The sequence below is a fragment of the Terrapene carolina genome, unplaced genomic scaffold, assembly GCF_002925995.2.
Source record: "Terrapene carolina triunguis isolate 2854851 unplaced genomic scaffold, T_m_triunguis-2.0 Scaffold88, whole genome shotgun sequence".
Lineage (NCBI taxonomy): Eukaryota > Metazoa > Chordata > Testudines > Emydidae > Terrapene > Terrapene triunguis.
The window spans coordinates 2,186,273-2,211,366 of NW_020664439.1; the positions used below are offsets into that span (position 1 = coordinate 2,186,273).

Genomic DNA, 25,094 nt, shown 5'->3' on the forward strand with positions numbered 1-25,094 from the left:
GAAATATGACTTCCTTTTGTTGTGTAATCCCAGCAATATATTAGGGATATGTGTTCAGGGGACATTCAGAACTTGAATAACAGGTGCATTGATAAATTCTTGTTGACACTTAGTACTGGAACACAGAAGATCAGGGTGAGATGCATTTGCAAAACTATATTAAATGAGTGTTGGGGAAATGAAATTGTAAGAGAACACAGCAGATCTTTGTAATATAGAAAAAATGTGGGGATCGAGATGATGGACACTTTATAAAACTACTCTTGGGGTGCTTCTTGAGAGCTGTTGATCTTACATTATTCTTGTTATTGACCACCAGCAATTTTTGTTCTTTTTGGTTTTTGGCTGTTTTTCTTTTGCATATGGAAGAAGAACATTAAAGTAATAGAATAACTCTCCTGATTGGTGGCTAGGCTGACTAGCCCCTAGATCTTCTTTGGCCTAGATTGATTTCACTTGCCATGGCTAAAGACAGCGGAGTCTTGGCAATATTATCAGCTATGCCATCTACATTAAACCCTAGGTATGATGTCTCTAAATGCCAGTTGAGGAAAAAGCTTGCTTAGCTATGCCATAGAAGAGCATGCAACAGCTAGAAGCAAATCTTTCTGAACAGGCTGCAAATGTGCATGTGGTACAGTACCAAAATATGGGTAGAGCTGTTGTGGATCTTACCTACAACTATTGCTCTTAAAATACATCTGCACAACCTGCAGCAGCGAGCCCAGAGATGACCCATGTCTGTCAATAGTGTGGGAGAGTGAGGGCAGCTGGCTTCAGTACAAGCTAATCAGCAAGTCTGGGGAGGAGGGCACATGGTCCTACATTCCCCCCAGTCCCTCCACGTGTTGCTTGTGAGCAAGCCTCCGGGGACGGAATGGGCTTTCAGAGCCTGAGCTCCAGCCCGAGCCGCAACTTCAAAGCTCAGTCTACTCGTCTGTTTTTAGAGAGCTAGTATGAGCCTTGGACGTCAACCTGGACTGCAAGGCTCACTGCCATAGATTATGTATTTATTTTTTTGTTAATTTAGACAGGTTTGGGTCCCGATGTTTATTTCTGTTTTTACAAAAGGATCTTCTTTGGGCCATAAATTCTTATTGTCCCTTCCATGTCTGATGTCCAGAAGCTCAACATAGCAGATGTTTTTATTGTAGAAACAAGTTCAGAGTGTAGAACTTGTTCTTTTTCCCTATGGGTGTCATTAAATTCCCAGGTAGTGCTGATACTGATGAAATTTCGATAGTTTTCCAAATAATAAATGCCATGAGAGTTTGAAAAATCCTACACCAAAATATGTGGATTTACATTCAGAAACTGGCCTAGAAGATGAGCAAAGTAGAAATTTGGAGCAGATGACAGTTTGAGAATTGGGTATTGTAACTACTGTAAAACTTTAATCTGACCATCCCAGGAGGTCTTATATATTTACTTGTCCAGTTAAAAAGTTTAAGAACTCATACTGCAGATATTGGGTCTCATGGCTACAGTTGTGTTCATGGTACAGTATCCATAATATCTGAAGAAAAGCTCTGTGTAAGCTTGGTGCTCTCACTAGCAGAAGTTAGTCCAATAAGAGATATTACCTCACCCACCTTGTCTCTAACTTTCTGGGACTGACATAGCTACAACAACACTGCATACAATCAGTTATCAAGATTAGGAACTGGGCAATTTCCCACTTAACACTTCTAGTTGTCCACTATCTGACAGAGAGAATGAAACAAGAGCTTGTACGTAAAATGCCTCTTTATCAGAGGGAAGGCAACCACACTGGCAGGTAACCTCTACCAGTTAGTAAAAAAACCCAAAAAACAGCCCTCTCCTTTTCAAGTAGTCTCTGGATTAGGGAACAGTTCACCACATGTCTCTTTACCGCATTCCAGAACACAAATTTAACAGTAACTTAAACATGAATCTCAAAGAAGATACATATTTTTGCATTTGCGCTACTGTTAACCTGGGTAAGAGGTTCAACCAAACAATTCTAAAGTAGGATTTAGATCTTCAGTTACTTATTTATTAAAGAATGTCAGTCTAGTTCAAAATTGCCCAGGTCCTAACCATAGCCAAGCTATGCCACTGACACATGGAAGGCTATCACACGTTAAACCCAAAACAAAATATACAGATGATAATTTTGACACTGTTTGAATTTCTCTGAAATTTCATTAGTACCATAAATTCTTATGACACTTTAACCAGAAGTTCAGATAATGGCAGATTCTTTAGTTTTCATGCCAGTTCAAAGCTGCTGCCCCCTTTTGTCCAAGAAGCTGTCAGTTCTTTTGATTACAAAAATCAGATATATTTGAGAGACATAGATGATATTTTCATCCTCTGACTAGACAGCTTTAAACTCCCTCGTAGATTTCCACCACAACTTCAGCAACCACCACCCATCCATTAAACTTTCTCTGGAACACTCCCACACTAGCATTAACTTCCTGGAGACCACAATCAGCTTCAGCAATGGAACTCTACAGACAACTATACACAAGAAATCCACAGATCACCACACCTGCCTTCATAGATCCAGTAACCACCCTAAGCACAGCAAGGAATCTGTTATCTACGGCCAGGCACTCATAGACCACAGAATATGCTCCGAGGAGGAAGTCCAGGATATACACCTTAACACACACACACACAACCGCCTTCCCCAAATAAGGACACTTACCCAGAGAAGTAAATTGCAACAGAAATAAACCCCCCTCCGACTGCACACCCCTAGTTGTCACCTACCACCCCGCACTGAAACCCATACGGAGTATCATCAAACAATACAACCCATACTTGATGGCAACCCCATCCTGAAAGAGATCATTCTTGAATCCCCTTTTCAGGCCTTCAGAAAACCCCCCAACCTCTGTAAGCTCCCCCACAGACCAGGACACACCAACTCAAAGCAGCATCAGACCCTGCCAGAACAATACATGTAAAACCTGCAGGCACTGCTACAATGATCAACACCCCTCACAACACACCGTTCAGGATCAATGGGTCCTACGCATGCCTGTCACAATATGTGGTGGATCTCATCCAGTTCATTAAACGCCCCATAGCAACTGTGAGGATGAAACCAGAGAATCACTGTGCTATCAAATGAACTCACACAGGAAAATAAGACAAAAATACCATATGACCTGTGGGTGAACACTTTTTCACAAAGCGATCAGTATATCTGACCTATCAGTCCTCATCCTTAGAGGAAACCTACACAACACTTTCAAAATACGAGCCTGGGAGCTTAAATTCATAACTTTGCTGGACACTAAAAATCACAGTCTTAATAAAGAAACTGGATTTATGGCTTGCTACAACAATCTTTTTGTCCTGTGATTATGGTGGTGGTAACACGCCATTTCACTGTGAATGGTCCCTTAGTTTAGCGTAAGAAGTTGGCACATATTTTATCTGTTCAATCTTATATTTAGCTGTGACATTTGGTGCCTTTCCCAGACGCTCTGTTTAGCTCAAAAGCTTGTCTCTCACCAGCAGAAGTTGGTCCAGTAAAAGATGCTACCTCACCCACTTTGTCTCTCTAATATCTTGGGTCTGAAATGGCTATAACAACATTGCATACAAAAACCTATGTGACTTTTAGGCTAAACTCTTTGAAATGCTCAGTTTTCAGAGTAACTTTATTGCAGGGAAACAGTGTTTGTACTATTACAAACAGTACTAGGCTTAGTGTAATGTGTTTCTTCAGTCTCAGTGCTTTCAATTATTGATTTGTCTAACTTCTGGACAACTAAAACTAAACTTGTTGGTAAAATGTAAGTACACATACAGTTTAGTCATTCAGAGGGTTTTAACTCAGAGCTTGTCTCCACTTACCGTGGATTGACGCTGCAGCGATTGATCCACTGGGGGTCGATTTAACAGGTCTAATGAAGACCCGCTAAATCAACCACTGATTGCTGTCCTATGGACTCCGGTACTCCACTGGAACGAGAAGAATAAGGTAAGTCAACTGGAGAGTTTCTCCCGTCGACCCAGTGCGGAGTAGACACCGCGATAAGTCGACCTAAGGTACGTCGACTCCAGCTACGTTATTCACTTAGCTGTAGTTGCATAACTTAGGTCGATTTAGCCCTGTAGTGTAACCTGCCCTCAGGTATATAGTTTCCAAGAAGCATTTAGCTTATCATAGTCAAGTCGCCACTTGAATAAACAATACATATATGAAAATCGTTTGTCTGCTTATCAGTTGGAACACATGTGAAGATGGTTTCTCCAGCTCAGCTTCACAGTTGCAATGACTGGTTTCTCAACATAGTCCATTCGCTTGTTTCACTCAAGGTGTTATGATGACTGCATTCCTATTCTTTTTTGGCTTTTGCAGTGGTCTCCTTAGATAGGACTTAAGAAGTTAATAGGGAGCCTATTGGTGACAAGACTCCAGTTACTACAAAGCGGTGCTCTTGCTGGCCAGGTGATTACGGTCCTGCTCACATCTCTCTCCAGATGTTTTGGGTTCAAGGAACGACATATTGAACAACACTAGACATTTTATCCTTTTCTGCTTGGTGGCGCAGCCCAGTTCATATTTATTGGCAAAATTAATGAGGGCCAATCAGAAAGTGAGTCATACTGTGGGCGAAGATTTGAAATATCTAACCAGGACATGAGTTGTCTCTACATATCTAGTGAGAAAACAAGATGTTTATGGCTTCTTGCAACTTTGTGTCTGGAAAACTCAGATATTTTTGTACAAAACATCTTGTGCCATACTAGTTTGTGTAAGACCTGTTGGACCATAGGATGAACACCTGCTGGCTTACCTCTGGCCAGTAACCTACTTCTGCAAGTTATTTTGTGACCCCTTTATTGGTGTGATCATTTGGTCCACTTTGATGACTCCCTGCTCTTTTGACTAGTACTGTTAATTTTCTGCAAAAATGTCCATTTTGAAGTTAGTCTTTCTTTATGTAAAGTCCCTTCACGCTCCTGGTTGGTTCTGCTTCCGCTTAGTAGTTTATCATGTAGCAGTATAAAGAGATTTGACTCGTGTGTATGGTCCATCTCCTGTTGGATATAACCGTTAATGAGATCATACAAAACAACTGTACATACCTTTTGTACAATTACTTGATTATTCCCTACACTTCAGTGATAAGATTAGTGGGATCACTTCATATGTGAAAATCTGTGCAGTCGCCAGTCATACCCCATTATATGCAGTGTTGTAGCTGTGTTGGTCCCAGGATATCAGAGAGACATGGTGGGTGAAGTAATATCTTTTATTAGACCAACTTCTGTTGGTGAAAAAGTCAAGCTTAAGTTGGTCCAATAAAAAATAGTACCTCACCCACCTTGTCTCAGTCATAGAGTTAATCAGTCTTTAATGGTCATTTAGCATTTTTTTGGTTGATTTGCCTTAAACGTATACGCTTCTCATTGGCTTTTCAACATACCATTTAAATGTATCAGCTTCTTTAATACAAAACAAATACCTTATATATAATATACTTTTTTTTTAAAAAGTATTTGTTCTTCTCATGTGTATTCCACAGTGGGTATGCGTGCTCACCACATGCACTAGTGCTGGAAGTTTTTCCCTCAGCAGTACCCATAGAGGGAGTGCTGCTGCGACCCCTGGAGTGGCGCCTCTATAGCGCACTGTAAGGGGTGCCGCGCGCTCCCCCCACCCTCAGTTCCTTCTTGCCGCCAGTGACGGTGCATCGGAACTACTCGCTCCAGCTTTGCTGCAGCTTGTCCCAGTACTCGTTCATTGTCGTAGTACCTGTATTAGTTAGTTCATTTAAAAGTTCCAGTTTCGTTAGTGTTCAGGCCGGGGCATGCCCCGGGCCCCAGGATTTAAATCGTGCGAGTCTTGCAGGCGTTTGATGCCCAGAAGTGACCCGCACACCGACTGTCTCCGCTGCCTGGGCGAATCTCACATCAGCGACCGCTGTAAGATCTGCAGGTCCTTTAAACCCCAGGACGAAAAAAGAGACACATTAGACTTCGGGCCCTTCTCATGGAGTCGACACTGGCTCCAACCCTGGTACGCCGAGTGGAATTGGCACCGGGCACTTTGTCTTTGGTGCGCGGCGATCTCATGGCACCTTCGGGTGGCCAGCACCGCTCTCCGTTGAAAAAGCAGAAGGCGGCTCCGTCTTCTCAGAAGCGTCGAGAGAAGGCACGGGGTGAGGCTAGACCCGCATCGGGCAGCCCCAGTTCCCCCCTCGGGCTCTAGAGCTCCGACTCAGGTCGAGCAGAGCAGCCCAGTTGCGTCGACTCAGACCTCTCTGGCTGAAGTCCAGATGCCTTCAACACTGGAGGCCCTGCAGGCAGCCAAAGACATTATGACTCTGCAGGTGCCCGGGGCACCGCCGGCTCCTGGACCCCACTCTAGAGGTAAGCTGCCGCTGGGCTCTCGACAGCTGACGCCGACCCGACACGGATCCCGGTCAGGGGACCGCTCTCGAGCCCGCTTGCCACTCAGTGTCATGTCAGGACACAGCCTCCAGCCTCCACTCTCATTGCCCTCCATGTTGTTTGGTCGGGTGCTGTCGGATCGGAGTTCTAGGCACCGCTCCACGCCGAGTACAGAGTATTGGCGGGACAGGCGCCGATGCCGTAGACACTCCCACTCTCGGTGGAGCGACTGGAGCCGCTCCCGGCAGGGACGCAGTCGCCAGTCACTCTCCAGCTCTCGCATGTCGAGGCACCGTGCCCATGACTCTCGGCAGGGATCGCCAGCTCCACGTCATCGCGGATCCAGGCGTCAAAGTGTCTCGAAGAGTAGCAGCTCGAAGCGGCACCGTTCCTTGACATTAGAGTCCCGGTCCCATGGCAGACGATGTTCTTGGCATCATCGCGCGAACCGCTCGTACAGCACCAATAGGTCGTTGGTAACCCCGACCTTGACCTACACGCAGCGCCCTATGACCCAGCCGGGCCAACCCGACCAGCTGGTGCCGCCAGTGCCGCACCAGAGTCAATGGCAAGGGCCCCCGTGGCAAAGTCAGTGGTGCCAGCGGACCCCCGGCCTCCTGTGCACACCCAGCAAGGCCCTTGGTCGATAGCAGGAACTTCGGAGGCTCCTTCAGCCGCACTATCCGGACCTCCAAGGGATCAATCGGCGGGTCATGGTTCCTCGGCACCGCACAAGGAGTCCGATCAGGGGGTGGATTCCGTGGCACCGGCCGACGTGCAGAGCCCGATACCGGCCCCCTCCCCCGCACCAGATGACAAGATCACAGCCCCGCCCCCCTCCATACCGCAGGAGGACTTCAGGGCTCATCAGGAGCTACTAAAGCGAGTAGCATTCAGTCTCCATCTCTAAGCTGAGGAGATGGAGGGACCCTCGGACTCGCTGTTCAATGTGCTCTCATCCTCGGCACCGGGGGGAGTGGCCCTCCCACTCCACGAAGGGGTGGCTAACATCTCCAATGCCCTCTGGCAAACGCCGGCCTCCCTTGCCCCAATATCGAAAAAGGCAGAGCACAAATACTTCGTGCCCACGAAAGGGCACGAATACCTTTATACCCACCCAGCCCCCAACTCCCTAGTGGTAGAGTCCGTAAATCACAGGGAAAGACAAGGCCAACCGGGATCCGCACCCAAGAATAAAGACTCCAAAAGACTGGACTCATTTGGTAGGAAGCTTTATTCGTCCGCCAGCTTCCAGCTCTTGGTGGCCAACCACCAGGACCTCCTCAGTCAATATGAGTTTAACTTGTGGGGGTCACTGCCGAAATTTGAGCCCTCCTTTCCGGAGCGTGAAAGGAAGGATTTTAAGGCGCTGGTGGAGGAGGGCGCCGCCGCCGCAAAGGCTGCTCTGCAGGCGGCGTCAGATGCAGCCAACACGGCTGCTTGGTCCATGGCGTCGGCCATGTCCATGCGCAGGGCATCGTGGCTACTGCTGTCTGGGCTCTCTGCAGAGGTGCAGTCTGTGATGCAGGATCTTCCTTTTGACGGCAAGGACCTGTCCGCAGAACAAATAGACGTGAGACTCCATGACATAAAGGACTCGCGTACCACCCTTCAGACCCTCAGCCTCTACGTCCCGCCCAAGGAGAAGCCTAAGACGCAAGCCTCTGTTCCTGCGCCCCAGCCGAGATATGAGCCCGCCTACAAGAGGTACAAAACTCAAAAGAGGCGACCTCAGAGGCAATATTGCTCTGCCCCGCAGCCTGGGCCCTCCAGGGGCAAGCAGCAGGGCAAGAGGCAGTTTTGACTGGTTGCAGGAGGGTACCCGGGGGACCCCCGAGCGGACCCTCATACCAATAAAGTTTGCTTTCAGCAACTGCTTGTCTGCGTTCCTTATGGAATGGTCCTGGATAACATCGGACCAATGGGTCCTCAACACTATTTCCCAGGGTTATACGCTACAATTTGTCTCGCCCCCACCCTCCTTTCCCCCTCACCCGGACGGCAGGGGGGACCCGTCGCATTTACCCATGCTACAGCAGGAAGTGGGTCAGCTCCTCAGCTTGGGAACCGTGGAGAAGGTTCCGGGGAATTCCGGGGGAAAGGGTTTTACTCCCACTACTTCCAGATCCCCAAAGCAAAAGAGAGGCTCAGACCCATCCTGGATCTGCGAGGCCTCAATTGGTTCATGGCAAAATCCCGATTCCGCATGGTCTCTCTGGCATGCATCATACCCTCTCTGGACCCTGGCAACTGGTATGCGGCCCTGGACCTTCAGGACGCATACTTCCATATCCATATATTTGAGGGGCACAGACGCTTCCTGGTGGGGCAGGACCACTACCAATTTATGGTCCTCCCCTTCGGCCTGTCCACCGCGCCCAGGGTATTCACAAAGTGTACGGCGGTGGTGGCGGCCTACCTCAGACGCCAAGGCATACAGATATTCCCCAACTCGACGACTGGCTGTTCAAGGGCATCTTGCGGTCCCAGGTACAGAACCACGTGGACCTGCTCTTGGCTACCTGTGCCAACTTAGGCCTTCTAGTAAATGAGACCAAGTCGACACTGGTCCCGGTGCTGCGCATAGAATTCATAGGTGCCCTCCTGAATGCCTCCAAGGCCACAGCCTCCCTTCCCCTGGACAGGTTCCAGACCCTGAAGGGGCTCATAGCCTCGGTCACAGAGTTCCCCGTTACCATGGCCAGGGCATGCCTGCGGCTCCTGGGCCACATGGTGGTGTGCACGTACGTGGTCTGCCATGCCAGGCTTTGGATGAGGCCCCTCCAACTCTGGTTGGCCTCAGAGATCTCCCAGGCCCGGGACAAACTGGACAAAGTCCTCTCGGTACCGGCACGGGTAATCACCATGCTACAATGGTGGTCCTGCCAGTCCAATATGCTCCAGGGAATTCCCTTCCAGGACCCGACCCCGTCACTAGACCTAGTGTCCGACGCGTCGGACCTGGGCTGAGGGGCTTACACACCCAAGGGATGTGGTCAGCCACTGAGCTGTCCCTTCACATAAAAGTCAGGGAACTCAGGGGAATACGCTTAGCCTGTGTGGTGTTCAGCTCACAGCTGCACGGCAAGGTGGTCAGAGTAGTCACGGACAACACCGCCACGATGTTTTACATCAACAGGCAAGGCTGGACGAGGTCCTCGGCCCTCTGCCTGGAAGCCCTCAGCCTCTGGGAGTTCTGTATAGCCCACGACATCTCCCTGAAGGCTTTCCACCTGCCAGGCGTCGTCAACACTCAGGCCAATCGCTTGAGTAGGGTTTTTTCCTCCCAACAGGAGTGGTCGCTCCACTCGGAGGTCACTCACCAGCTCTTCCGAGCGTGGGGCACTCCCCAAGTAGACTTGTGACCCGACAGAACCGCCGTTGCCACAGGTTCTGTTCCGGGGGATGGGGAGGAACACGATCTCAGACGCTTTCCTCCTGTCATGGTCGGGTCGACTCCTTTACGCCTTTCCCCTGTTTCCCCTCATTGCCAAGGTCCTGGAGAAAGTGAAAACGGACAAGGTGCGCGTCTTCCTGATCGCCCCAGCTTGGTCCCGGCAGCATTGGTACAGGACTCTCCTAGGCTTACTCATGGCCCCTCCCCGGCCGTTGCCGCTCTGCCCGGATCTACTCTCCCAGGACCAGGGCTGCCTCCTCCACCCCAATCTGGCCACCCTCCATCTGACCGTGTGGCTGATCAATGGCTAGATGCGGAGGAGAGAAGGTGTTCGGAAGGGGTCAGGCGTGTCCTCCTTGAAAGTAGAAAGCCGTCCACACGCCGAGCCTACCTGGCAAAGTGGTCCAGGTTCTCCAGGTGGGCGGGCGAGTGGCGTATTTCCCCAACATCTGCCCCGCTCCAACTTTTATCCTTGAGTACCTTCTACCAGCTTAGAACTCAAGGCCTGGCCCCTTCCTCTGTCAGAGTGCACCTGGCGGTTATTTCAGCATTCCATCCGCCGGTCCAGAGCTGCTTGGTTTTCTCCCATGCCATGACCGGGCATTTCCTCAAAGGGCTGGACCGGTCCTTTCCTTATGCTAGAATCCCTGTCCCTTAGTGGGATCTAAATTTGGTGCTATCCCGCCTCACGGGGTCCCCGTTCAAACCCCTGGCCACACGCTCATGGTCTCACCTTTCCTGAAAGGTAGTCTTCCTCATGGCCATTACGTCAGCTCGGCAGGTCTCGGAGCTCAGAGCCCTGACCTGCGACCCCCCCCCCCCCTTACACAGTCTTTCACAAGGACAAGGTTCAGCTCCGCCCACACCCTGCATTCCTCCCTAAGGTGGTCTCCGCTTTTTACATGAGCCAGGACATATTCCTGCCTGTCCTCTGCCCTAAACCTCATGCGTCTAGCGAAGAATGCCGCCTCCATACGCTCGATGTGCGCAGAGCTCTGGCTTTTTATCTGGATCGGACTAAGCTGTTCCGCAGGTCTTCGCAACTCTTTGTTGCTTCGGCCAAGCGCATGAGAGGCCAATCGATCTCCACCCAGAGGCTTTCCCGGTGGATTACATCGTGCATCCACACATGCTACGACCTAGCAGGGGTTTCCGCACCACCTATCGTAAGGGCTCACTCAACAAGGGCTCAGGCCTCATCGGCTGCCTTTGTGGCCCATGTCCCTATTCAGGACATCTGTAGAGCCGCTACCTGGTCCTCAGAACACACGTTCATGTCGCACTGTGCGATCATGTCCCACGCCAGGGATGACGCTGTTTTCGGTAGGGCTGTGCTTCAGCCAGGGAATCTGTGAACTCCTACCCACCTCCATCACACATAGCTTGTAATCACCTACTGTGGAATACACATGAGCGAGCACTGGAAGAAGAAAGGACAGTTACCTGTTCCGTAACTGGCGTTCTTCGAGATGTGTTGCTCATGTCTATTCCACATCCCGCCCTCCTTCCCCTCTGTCGGAATTGGTCCGGCAAGAAGGAACTGAGGGAGGGGGGAGCACGCGGCTCCCCTTATAGTGTGCTATAGAGGCACCACTCCAGGGGTCCCAGCAGCGATCCCCTTACGGGTACTGCTGAGCGGAAAACTTCCAGCACTGGTGTACGTGGCGAGCACGCACACCTACTGTGGAATAGACATGAGCAACACATCTCAAAGAGCGCCAGTTACGGAACAGGTAACTGTCCTTTACATCTTGCTGATATTTCTATTTAAAATAGACACTGTGGTCTGAACTATTTGCAATATTTTGTGGTCAGGTTGCTTAGGCAACAAAATTCTCAAACTGAATGGGTCTGTTACAGAATGGCTTTAGATAGCTTTAATTTTCTGATATCGGGCTTGTCTACATGGACAGTTGGTGCACAGCAACCTGGGCTGTAAATGTACAGCACTTTAGCCTGCTACATGCTGACTTGCTGTGTGGACGGTGCTACTGCACACTAAGAGTTCCGTAGTGCACTTGACTTACTGCTGTTTCTAAGAGTAGTAGGTCAAAGTGCATTACGGAACTTTTAGTGCATGATAGCACAGTCCATGCAGACAGTGCATGGCCGGCTAGAACACTAGATTTACAACCAGCTTGCCATGCACTAACTCCATATAGACAAGTCCACAGTTTCTTAAATATTTACCTTCTAGATTTTATCTAGTAATAAAATTATACCTTATGATACTGTATCAAATAAACTGATCTCTATTACAATTTATAGGCATAAAGCATATAACATAGCTTCCTCTTTACTTGTTTTGTCTATTTCACAGCTTAGCAAATTAGCCATTGTAGTTACTCATCCTGTGTGAAACACAGAAACAATCTATCTTTGCTGTTCTGAACCACGGGTCTGAAGCCCCTGGGGTGGCCTCGAGCAGGTTTCAGGGGGTCTGCCAAGTAGGGTCGGCGTTAGACTCACTGGGGCCCAAGACAGAAAGCCGAAGCCCCCTCTGCCCTGAGCACCACCACCCGGGGCCAAAGTCTGAGCAGCTTAGTTTCACGGGGCTCACTGTGGTGTGGGGTCCTGGGCAACTGCCCTGCTTGCTACCCCCTAATGCTGGCCCTGGCTTTTATATGCAGAAAAACAATTGTGGCACAGGTGGGCCATGGAGTTTTTACAGCATGTTACGGGGGGCTCAGAAAGAAAAAGGTTGAGAACCCCATATCTATCTGACATGCTTTAAAGGCTGAGGCCTACATTGTGAGAAGGATTCTGGCTTGTGTGTGGATGTATATAACATTACTTTTGTTAATAAGTGCCATATTTTCTGTATCATCACTGCAGTAGTATTACTTTACAGATCCATTATTTTTACTGTTAGTCTTTTATAATATTTGACTGTATTTTTCATATTTGACATTCTAAGATATATCTTTGGATCATTTTACCCTCCAAAAGCAAAGCTGTTATTTCTTAACTCTGGAAAAGAAAATTATTTGCCTTCAATTGTTGTATTCAATCACATTTACCCTTCTATTTTCGTAACAGGAAGATTTTTGTGGTCTTTACCTTTTTGTTCAAAAGGGGGATTTTGATTAGGGTGACCAGACAGCAAGTGTGAAAAATCGGGACGGGGGTGGGGGGTAATAGGAGCCTATATAAGAAAAAGACCCCAAAATCGGGACTGTCCCTATAAAATCGGAACATCTGGTCTCCCTAAATTTGATATTTAATCGGGGTTAGGAGTAGATTGGGCTTAATGGCTCAGAAATATGGGAAGTAAAGTTCTGTTTTAACTTAAAGCAACAGATAAAATGCTACCATCCTAAAATTTTAATTATTTTTTTAAAAAGCAAGAAAAATTAAAAATGGTGATGTCAGTTTAATTTTCACACTCTGCTTTCTGGTCATGTGCAACAGCAGCATAGGAAGCGGGGTGGGAAGCGTGAGTATTGTTTCCAGAGTTTAGAGCAGCAAGAAATGGAGGGACTGACTGCCTGGCTCATAATGTTGAGGCAAATTTAGTCACTGTCATGGGCTAATGACACTTTCCATTCAGTAGTCATAATTAAACATACTTTTCTTATAGATACCAATAGAGAAGTGTAAAGGCATAAAAACAGTGCTGCCCATGTTGACAAAAAAACAAACTGAAATCCGTAAGAATCTGCAAACCAGGATCCCCAGTAGTAATTATCTTCAGAGAGTCAGAACAGGCATGTTGTTTCTTTTTGTATGCAACAGCAAAGACGTCAGCAGCGTGAACTGATGAAAGCCCTCCAGCAGCAGCAGCAACAGCAACAGCAGCAACAAAAAATGTCAGGTTGGGGTAATGTCACCAAGCCAACAAGTGCTACCAAATCTCTCTTGGAAATACAGCAGGAAGAGGCGAGGCAGATGCAGAAGCAGCAGCAGCAACAGCAGCCGAACAGAGTCCGCAATACTACGGTGCATATCTTATTTACCTAACCAGTACATGGAGAATTGTTACTTGCATTGTTCCCCTCTCATCACACTCCATTTTGGTTTTCTGAGACATTGCTGCTGTTCCTCCCGACCTGATGCTAATAACCAGGGTCTCATTTCTGTTTTGTTTCAACAGCATTCTAACCTGCACAGCAGCATTGGGAATTCAGTGTGGGGCTCTCTAAACAGTAATCCCACCACCCAGTGGGCATCTGATCTAGTCAGCAGCATCTGGAGCAATGCTGACACCAAAAACTCAAATATGGGGTTCTGGGATGATGCAGTGAAGGAAATGGGGCCTCGTAACTCAACCAATAAAAACAAGAGCAATGCCAGCCTCAGGTAGGAATCAGGGGAGGAGTTTGTTTTTGGCAAAGGACTGCCAGTCTTGCACTGATCTTTTAACCAACTATAGCTTCATCATCTCTGGTTCTTGAAAATTCTGTACCGCTGTCTTAAAATAGTGTTTAGCAACAAACAGCTTATAGGTTGTCCACAGAGTCCCAATTTCTTTGATTTTTCACATCCACTAGGAAAATAAGTTGACTCTTAAACGTAACTGGCCCTCTGTAAATCCATGGGCTTTTGTAGGCTGTGTAATGTAATCTTAGATAATACTGTTTAAGTAAATAGATGGCTGTTTCAGGCATAATATGTGATTTTTACAATTTCTTTGTGTCAAGTAAATCTATAGGAATTACGAGCAGACAGAACAAGAAGGTAGAAGAAGAGGAGAAGCTGCTGAAGTTGTTCCAAGGGGTTAATAAAGCCCAGGATGGATTCACTCAGTGGTGTGAACAGATGCTACATGCACTCAACACAGCAAACAACTTGGATGGTAAGAAGTGGGAAAGAATGAATGTTATACTTTGTAACAGTATATGAAGAACAACATCACATTTGTACATTTGCACACATGGAATAATGACTGCATTTTTACCAAGGTGCTATTTGGCTCATTCAGCAAGAGGACATAATTAGCTGGGAAATGGCATTGCTATAAACCGCACTGCATTGTCTTCCCTCTTTGGGTGAAATATTGCAGGTAGAATGGAATTGGGACTAATTCCAGACTCTCCCACTGTCACCCATACAGATGGTTCCTTTTGGATGGAGGTGACAGGTCACAGATGAATGAGAATTTAGCCTAGTTCTAAATACATGCAATATAATTAACATTGTAACTGTCTCTCTAAAGCATTTTTGGGATACAGTTTGAATGAACTATGTACGCTCTGCTCTGATGCTTCAGTCAGTAAAATGTATTGATTGCAGCATAAGAGAGAGAATGGTTTATGGTCCATTTGAGCCTGGGGTTCAGTGAGCTGCTGATATTAAGTGCTGCAAAATGAATCAAGTTAGGAACTGCAAGTCATGAGGCAATGGTTCATTTGCCCTTATGGTTGTACACCTAATTTTCTTGCACATCACAGTGGGGTGAGAGGGGCCTGTCTCCCTTTCTGTAGGTAAAATAGTAGAATATCTGCAACAATATGTTCTTCGAGTGCTTGCTCATGTCCATTCCACATTAGGTGTGCGTGTGCCGCATGCACTGTTGATGGAGATTTTTCCCTCAGTGGTATCTGTTGGGCCAGCACTCGTGCCCTCTGGTGCTGCATGCTTATGCGCCAATATAAGGGGCACTGCCAGCCCCACACCCTCTCAGTTCCTTCTTACCGCCTGTGACGGTTGCCGGAACATCTCTTCTTTCAGCAAGGTGTTTTCAATGTTTTCTTCTCTTTAGCTTAGTTTATTAATCTTAGTATAGTATTAGTGTAAACAGTACTAGTGTAGAAAGTTAGTCCTCCTTTAATGTAGGGGGGCTCCCTTTGACCCTGGGCTCAGGCATGCCCCGATTCCTGGGCTTCAAACCTTGTGCCTCCTGTGGCAAGCCTATGCTGGTGAGAGACCCACACTCCAGTTGTCTGAAGTGTCTGGGAGAGGCTCAGGTATGAGAGCTCTGTCAGGACTTTAAGCCTTGTATGAAGAAAGAGAAGCGAGACTGAGGGCTATCCTAATGGACGTTGCTCTTAGACCGGCATTAGAGCCAACCCACTTGGATTCGGCACCAAGAACTTCCACTTCAGCTGATGCCAGGAAGTCATTGTGGCTCCAGTGTGATCACAGTGCCTTCTACCTTGGAGGCCTTTGCAGCCGCCAGGGACTTATCTCTCCTGGTATCACCAACCCTGATGGGACAACCACCGGCTCGAATGAACGGGAGAGAACATGGTGCTCCGAGCTCTTTCCCAGCACCTGGGCCCTAGGTACCTTACAGAGGCAAGCCGGCCCTTCTTTCTTCTGCAAGGTCATCCCTGGTCCGGCAATGGTTCCCAGACCCTCAGCACCAAACGACAGAAGCAAGGTCTCCCATGGTCACCTCAGGAGGACTCTCTTTTTCGGAGTCTGCGGTGGAGCCCTATGTCCATCCCAAGAGCTGCAGCCGGTACCCATTCTACATTCCACCAGACCCGGGTATGGGTCACCCACTGGCACCTGGTCAGGAGGATAGTAGCCGATACAGTGGCCATTCTGGAACCCCTGCAGGTTTCCCTCGGTACCGGGACCATCGTCCACTGGTCCTACTTAGTTGCATCTGAGAGGCGGGCTCCCGCACCGATCTATTCGCCACCATACCCTGACTCCAGTACCGAGCCAAGTACTGACACACAAGATATGGGCCCGATGGAGGCAATAGGGGCAGAAGACGAGGTGGAACTCCCCCTCTGGTACAGGTCTCTTCCTCCTCCTCCCCAGATGAGTCCACCTTGGAGCCAAGTGGCTCGCTGCCGCAAGATGACTTTGGAGCCCACCAGGAGCTTCTAAAGAGAATAGCTGCTAACCTGGGGCTAGAGGTTGAGGTGCTCAAGGAGTCTTTCTATATCCACATTGACATTTTGGCTGCAGCAGCACCATTGAAGATGGCCCTATCCATCAATGTCGCTGTTTTGGGTTCAGTCAGAACCCTGTGGCAGACCCCATCTTCTCTCCCACCCACTTTGAGGAGGGAAGAGAAGAAATACTACGTGACAGCCAAAGTACTTATACTCTGACCCTCCTCCTGGCTCCAATGCTGGCCAATGAGAAGGACAGACAAGGCCAGGCAAGCATTACCTCCAGATAGAAAAACTTAAAGAAACTCGATCTGTTTGGCAGAAAAATGTATTCAACGGGCAGATTGCAGCTGCATATCTCGAACCAGCAAGGCCTGCTGGGGAGATATGATTACAACATGTGGGATTCTTTGATGAAATTTAAAGACTCATTGCCTCAGGACTCCAGGCAAGAGTGCTCCACTCTTACAGGAGGGAAAGAACATAGCTAGAGCCTCACTCGATGACCCTGGGTGCAGCCAGAACAATGGCTTCTGCAATGGCCCTGAGGTGATGCTCTTGGTTTCAATCCCCAGGCTACCACAGGAGGTCCAGCAGTCAATCCAAGCCCTCCCATTTAAAGGTATGTCACCGTTTTTGGATAAAACGGACATAAAGCTCCATGGGCTGAAGGAGTCAAAGGCTGCCCTCAGGTCCCTGGGCCTCTATGCTCCAGCTCTTTCAAGGAAGCATTTCAGGCCTCATCAGCTGGCTCGCTTCTTGGTGCCGCTGCCACGACAGAACCTGTTCAGGAGAAGGAGCAAGGGTTCCAATTGTCGTCAACCACTTCCATCCACCGCAACCTCACTACCGGGAACTGAGAGACTCCAGAGGCCCCAAATAGAACTTTTGAAGGTGTTCCGAGGGCTCTATACCAGTTTCCCTCATCGGATCCTGTCCCCTTTTTGTTTTCAGACTGAGTTCCCCACTTCGGCCTGGTGTAGTCTTTCATCGTATCGGACTGCTGGGGGGAGGGATAGCTCAGTGGTTTGAGCATTGGCCTGCTAAACCCAGGGTTGTGAGTTCAATCCTTGAGGGGGCCACTTAGGGATCTGGGGCAAAATTGGTCCTGCTAGTGAAGGCAGGGGGCTGGACTCAATGACCTTTCAGGGTCCCTTCCAGTTCTATGAGAAAGGTATATCTCCAATAAAAAAAAAAAAAAAATACAGTGGTGGACAGTGATACCCTTCTGTTTTCCTCCACCCTTCCCTCTCATCCCTGTTCTTTTCCAGGGACTCTTCTTACAAGCAACTTCTAGTCCAAGAGGTGCAAACCCTCCTACGGGTGGGGGCTGCGGAGGAGGTGCCTTAGAACTTGAGAGGAGAAGGGGTTTTATTCCCAATGTTTCCTAATCCCAAAGGGCCAGGGTGGTCTTAGACCCATCCTGGACCTGCGCCACCTCAATTTATCTCAAGGAATTGAGATTCCACATGGTCTCTCTGGCCTCCATCATTCCCTCCCTGGATCCAGGGGACTGTTACGCTGCCCTTGATTTGAAGGACGCCTGTTTTCACATTTCCATCTTCCAAGGCCACAGAAGATTCCTCAGCATTATAGTAAACCAGACCCATTACCAATTCACCACCCTCACTTTTGTTCTTTCTGCAGCCCCACTGGGTTTTTACGAAATGCATGGGAGTGGTCGCAGCCTTCCTCAGAAGGCAAGGAGTCTAATTCTACCCATACCTAGACAACTGACTGATGAAGGGCCATTCATGTGCTCAAGTAAAGACCAGCATCAGCCTTGTCCAAGTCACCTTCCAAGCGTTGGGTCTGTTGATAAATAAACAAAAGTCGACTCTTCCCAGTACAGAGAATAGATTTTATCGGGGCAGTACTTGACTCGACCCACGTCAACGCCTTCCTTCCAGAGGTCCATTTCCAGACAATGTCAGATCTGGCATACCCTGTCACAACAGCCTGGGTTTGCCTCAAACTTCTGGGACACATGGCTGCATGCACTTACTTGGTACGGCATGCAAGGCTGCACCTCAAACCCTTGCAGACATGGTTTGCTTCAGTGCACTCACCAAACAGACAACACTTGGACTTGATGCTTACTGTTCCAGCCCGATCTTTATCTCCCTTGATTGGTGGAAGGACCCCCAGTCGGCAACTGCAGGTGTTCCCTTTATCATCCTCCAGCCATCAGTGTCCCTTGATTCAGTCGTTTCTGATCTAGGATGGGGAGCCCACCTCAGTTGCCTCGGGACACAGGGCCTGTGGTCCCAGGAAGAGGTCTCCCTACACATAAACATCAGGGAGCTCAAAATGGTCCGCTTAGCTTGCCAAATGTTTCTTCCACAGATCATGGGTAAAGTAGTAAAAGTATTTACGGACAACACAGCAGCCATTGTCTACATCAACAAGCAGGGAGGAGCGTGCTTCTCTGCCCTGTGTCAGGAGGCTATCCGTTTATGGGACTTCTGCTTGAAGAGCTCCACCTCAAGGCTTTCCATCTTCCGGGAGCCCGGAACGCCCTGGCAGATCACCTCAGCAGATCTTTCTCCTCTCACCACAAGTGGTGCTTTCACCCAGAGGTCACCAGGTTTATCTTCCAAAGGTGGGGATCTTTGAAGTCCGGGCCCTTATGTCAGAACCATTGTACACAGTGTTCTTCAAGGGCAAGGTTCAGCTGTGGCCCCAACCAGCCTTCCTTCCAAGGGTGGTTTTGCAGTTTCATAGCAACCAAGCCATTTTCCTGCCAGTTTCTTCCCAAAACTGCACAGGAATTCAGAAGAGCGGTGGATTCATTCGTTGGATGTCAGGCATGCCCTAGCCTTCTACATTGAGAGGACTAAGCTGTTCTGTAGATCTATGCAACTCTTCATGGCTATAGCAGAGAAGATGAAAGGCCTGCCGGTTTCAGCCCAGAGAATCTCATCCTGGATAATATCCTGTATTCAGGTGTACTACGAGGAGGTGAACCCATCCTCTGTCAGAGTTAGCTGGCAAGAAGAAACTGTGGGGCTGGCCCCTTATACTTCTACCCCTTATAACATAAGCGCACAGCACCAGAGGCACTAGAGCCAGCCCAACGTATACCGCCAAGGGAAAAATCTTATGGGTGTGTATGCGATATGCACCGTTGTCAAATGTGGAATTGATATGAGCGACATATCTCGAAGAACAACTGTTACGGAAAGGTTAGTAACCATTTTTTGCTGGGGCTATATTATGGGGAATTTAACAGGAGAGGCTGTTTACAATGGTTGCTAGTTTGACAAAGAAAATTGAATAAAGAATACAAAGTTTGTTTGCTTTTTGCACGCACACACTCCTGCATCAACACACGTCTCTCTCATGGTCCATCTTCTTCCCCTCGTATTGCAGTTCCCACGTTTGTTTCTTTCCTGAAGGAAGTGGAGTCTCCATACGAGGTCCACGATTACATCAGAGCCTACCTTGGAGATACCCCTGAGGCCAAGGAATTTGCCAAGCAGTTTCTAGAGCGCCGTGCCAAACAAAAAGCCAGTCAGCAGCAGCAGCAGCAGGTACATATTTGCTTGACCTTTGCTTTGGAGGAGGATCTCCAAGTACATTGATAGTATTTCTGGAGAGGGTAGCAAAGGCTCAGTGACAGTCTGCATCTCTGTATATAGCTCTTCGTGGTGAAGGGGGTAGATTATCTAGAATGGGGGGAGGAAACATATTTTGGGTATTACTGTGGAATTGTACAGAATCTATCTGAGATCTTGTGTAAATAACTTTATAGGGAGATAATTTTATGGTGCAGGATTAGTTTTAGGAAAAAGGTAAATTTATTGGATAGATTAATGGATATTCTACTATCCATGTCATATGGAAAGTGACTTGATGTCATCTGTGTACTTCCAATGAACAGGCAACATTTAATTCTAACTTGTAATCTAGAATTTTTGTTCCAGGATTCAGTGTGGGGGATGAACCATAGCGCACTGCATTCAGTCTTTCAGACCAATCAGAGCAACAACCAGCAATCCAACTTTGAAGCTGTGCAGAGTAGCAAGAAAAAGAAGAAACAGAAAATGGTTCGAGCAGATCCCAGTTTGTTAGGTGAGTTTTGGTACTTTAAAACTAAGCTCTTTCTCTCAGTGGCTTATTTGGGATAGAGGCCATAATTTTTGTTCCATCTGCAAAGTTCTTTTTGGGTCTTTCATAAGTCCTAGACATTTATACATTAAATATATGCAAGAAAGATGGAGGAAGCTCCTTTAGAGTAGTCTGTATTTTAAAATTATTTATAACGAATTCATTGCATTTTTGAAGGCTGCTTTGAGACTGCCAGTCCAATAGTCCTATCACTGCCACAGGTGATGCAGGGCGTATGGTGTACAATATATATAATACAATTATATGCTTCTGAGATAGTTTAAGGAGATACCTATGTTCATGCTTGTTTTATCACTTCACCTAAACAGAGGCAGAAAAACAAGATGGGTTGCCTTTTAGACAGGTACATCTGTGGTGGTTTTATCAGGAGTCAGTATGATGAGCAAGGCATAATCCTGAACGTGTTCCCCTCTGGCAGTTACAACAGATTGAAAGAGACAGTTTAGCAGATTTAAAAAAAACCTATTTTTATAGAAAAGGCAAAAATATCGGTTTGGAATCAATTCTTCCTGTAATTTGTGGTCTTGAGGAGTTGGTTGATCCCTTAAATGTCAAGCTTGACCCGATTCTGAAATTACTCACCTTGAAAATAGGTTGGAAGAATCCAAGAAAAACCTTGTGGAGATAGGAAGAAAAGACTTCTGGCTGTGGAAGTAGAGAACAAATGAATTTACATGGGTATTTTTCATTAAGGGTAAACAACTAAAATCGTATAGAACCTCAATTTTTCATTTTAACAAAGTATCAGATATACACACATTGAGCGTCTCTTTGATGTGTGAAGAGGAGGAGCTGATTGTCCTTTATTGTTTTTTAAATTAATTAAAGTTTTGTCCTCTACTTTAGATATCCTGGATCTTTAAGGATATTAAAAGAAGGGTTAATAAGTCTTCAGCTAAATTCAGCCTTTTTCTGATGTTATAGTAAATGTAATCATGATGGAGAACAAATACTGCAGTTTGGGAAAATATAGAAGCATCTTGCATAATAGAAATTACATTCCCTGACATTTCAAAAGCTACCCATAAGAACCTGTTCTTTCTTAAGACAGAATTTGCAGCATTGGTTTTCTGCTTCCATTTTTTAACTTTCCATACCTAGATTTAGTTTCTTCCACAATTTTTAATCTTTAATTAACTCCACTCTCAGGTTGGAAGCAACAAAATCAGAGACAGCTTTATTCAGGACATGCAATTGCAAGGGAAGAACACAGCTGACAGAGAGCATCTCTGCCTCAGTTTCTTCAAAGTACAAGCAATATCACACAAGCATTTATACATTTTAATGGCATGCATTAATTAAACATGTCTGCAGTCTGTTTATGTCCTGCCCATTCCTGTATTTTCTCACTTCTGTTCTCAAAACATCGCTATCTCAAGGCTGAGTCACGCTGACTCTACTCTGCTGTCTCTTACTCGCTTCTGACGTGAGCCCTTATTCTGCAGGTCTCGCGGTATTAGGCTAAGACTTAGCATGACAGTTGCTCTGTTTCTTACGACGGAGAGGCATATATTTAAATCCTTTAACCCTGTTTTCACAAAATTAATATTTATTTTTATGACAGGAAGGCCTCTGACATCTCGGATTAAACAAAGATCACTCTAATAATTTTGCAGTGGTTCAGGATGTTGCTCTAACTGCCCCCTTAGGGTTTTTGGAAGGAATTCAGTAGTGCCTATTTAATGTAGCTTTTTTACATATTAAGCAAATTTAACTATTAGATGGGGATATTATAAAATTAAATCTTTTCTGTTCCTTAGGCTTCAAAAAGATCCGTATTTTTTTAGACAAAATGTAAATGATGGATTGGTAATACTGATGTTTGGAGAAATACTTTCTTTTAATCAGATGTCATTCTGTGAAAGCACAAATAAATTTTAAAAAGAAATTAGCAAAGCTGGTCACCCGTTAAGGATCACAGACATTGTTTGAGTTCAGGATTTGGCATCAGGAACTCCAGAATTCTAATCCTGGATCTGATACTGACTCCTTCTGTGGCGTTGACTTTTGCCTCAGTTTCTCTTTTGTTTTACAGGATTTTCAGTGAATGCCTCATCAGAGCGGCTCAATATGGGAGAAATAGAGACTTTGGAAGACTACTGATCTTGTGCAGATTGACCGGCTTTTCCTGTGTCTGTTAACCATGGATTCTCCACCTTTGGACACAGTACTTTCTCCAACTTGCATTTTTCTTCGCCTTGCAGTGACTTACAGAATCAATCATCTCAGGCTGCTGCTTCTAGCCCCAACAAAATCTTTCTGCCCCAGGTTGCACAGTCATTGTCATCTGTCAGCCCATAGACATGTGGACTTTGCTCTGTCTCCTAGGTGGGTGGGAGATAGGATCCATTCCCAAAATGGCTGACTGCAGGCAGCAAGCATTCACTGTGCTGTCATTTCTTCTGCTGATTTATCTGGAAAGTCTACTGGGATTCTGCAAATGGTATCTTCCTTTCCCCAGTCATGCTTATCACATCCAACTTGTGCAATCATGGAGAGAGTTTGTGGTTAACAGAGATTGGTCAAAACCAAAATGCCACACAGATACTGACTTCAGTGCTCCATCAGGACAAGAGGTGCTCTCCAAATCCAGGAGTTGCAGTCATAAGCTAACTTTAGAACTGGCAACAGCAGGAGAGGGTGGTGGTGGGCGGAGTTTAACTTGGATTGGTTTGATGTTGCACACCCCCTGCCAGCCTCTCTCAGCACATTAATTTTGGAGGGAAAGCTTGAGTCTGTCTTCATTAGGTAGTGATGATAGTTACTGGAGTTCTCCCGCCAGCAACCTCCAGCCTTCCTGGACAAATGGGATTGTATAATGGGGGCGGGGGAGGGTGTATTTCTTCTGTTCAGGTTGAAATTACTTACTTAAATATTACCTTCATAGGAATAGGACCAGTTTATTGGAGGCCCTTCTGCTGTGAATTTGTCTCGTTTAAGAGACGCCTAAGGTCTTGGGTGGGAAAGGACTTTACTTTCCAAACAAGTATCCCCCACAGTCTCAGCTGGGTTCCAATGGCAGTGATTCAGTTTTGTGTTACAATAGCATGCAAGTTAAGGGGCAGAGACCATCCTCTTCATAATGGAATGAGATTAAAAGAGAACCTGACTGTAGGCAGCATCTGAATTCCTATAACCATGGAGAGGGAGAAAGTGAGCTGTGAGGCAATGGCACTGATTCCCTTCTACACCTTCAATTACTGAACGTCCCTTCACTTCCAATCCATAATAATTAAATATTTATGTAATCCCAGCGCTCCCTGCAAGAGTTTAAAAAACCCCAAAAACCCGAAACTGCAAAATGCACTTAATTTGCTCCCCCCGCCCCCATCCCACCTCCCGTTCCTAGAGGGCTGCAGTGTGCCTGTGGGGGGGAGAGGCTGCCATTTGGGTGGAGCTGTGTAAAGGTGTCTGTCTTTCTGTCATCACTGCCTGAAGAAGGCGGCTTGAGTTGCTCCAGAGCAGTTTGGCTTTGGGTTTTATTTCATTTGGTTTATTCATTTTTGGGGGGGTAACCTTCCCCTCTTCCTCCTCTCTCTTCCTCCTCCCCCCCAAACATGTACAGTAACTATACAGATACTGCTGCAGACTTGTATATAGTTTTTGGATCTAATAGCACGGAGAGACTTGGAACTGTTGCAAATCTGGTCTCCCTGTCTCCTTTGCTTTGTAAAGTCATAAAGGGGGGGAAGAGGGGTAGTTAAAATGTTTACAGAACTTTAAACTCCCTCTGAACTTTTGCCAGTGTGCGGGGGGGGGGAAAAAAGAGAAATAAAACCTGGTTGTATTATATCTAAGAGCGCATTTTCTACTTGCTTTTGTCTAAGATGATTTTTGAGATTATTCCTGGTGCTTAAACAGACCTGAATCTTGACCTTCATCACAGTTTTCATCAAGAAACATCAAGCAAATACAGAGGATGTGGAGCATCAGCTGCCGCTTTATTCCTGTTCTCCTGCAGAACCTTGGTGGTTTTTCTACTTGATAATTTTAGAGTTCAAAATAAACATCAGTAAAATGAGATTGGAAAATTATGACACACAATCTTCACTCCCTTTTCCTTCCATACACGCGCACGTGCATTCACAGTCACCTTGTTTACGGAGGAAAGATCAACCCTTGGCTAGTTTTCTGTTATGAATTTCAAACACACAAAGTATCTGAGTAAACCAGCAAACACCCTCCCAGCCCAGTTATCTTTACTGAAGAAGGGAGAGGTTTACCCCGAACACTTCAGGTTGGGGGAAGGGCTCTCTGAGGGCATTTTGTACATTTACCATTTTTAGGTAAAATCATGCTTTTATTTTCCCCAGTCCTAATACTAGCTGTCATTTGCTGCTGCTTGTATTTTGGTGAGGAAAATCCTGCTAAAGTTTGAGGACATGATGGGG

General features: G+C 46.8%; 1 protein-coding gene across 1 annotated transcript in view; it reads left to right on the plus strand.

The window, feature by feature from the left end:
* GIGYF2 (GRB10 interacting GYF protein 2) overlaps positions 1–24,763 on the plus strand; it is a 162,584-nt gene extending 137,821 nt beyond the window's left edge. The window contains exons 23-28 of the mRNA XM_026649890.2: positions 13,517–13,720; positions 13,875–14,080; positions 14,422–14,576; positions 19,945–20,105; positions 20,499–20,646; positions 22,739–24,763. Of these exons, the coding sequence (XP_026505675.1) occupies positions 13,517–13,720; positions 13,875–14,080; positions 14,422–14,576; positions 19,945–20,105; positions 20,499–20,646; positions 22,739–22,806 (942 nt within the window). The 3' untranslated portion in view covers positions 22,807–24,763. The remainder of the gene's footprint in view (positions 1–13,516; positions 13,721–13,874; positions 14,081–14,421; positions 14,577–19,944; positions 20,106–20,498; positions 20,647–22,738) is intronic.
* The last annotated feature ends 331 nt before the right edge of the window (positions 24,764–25,094 follow it).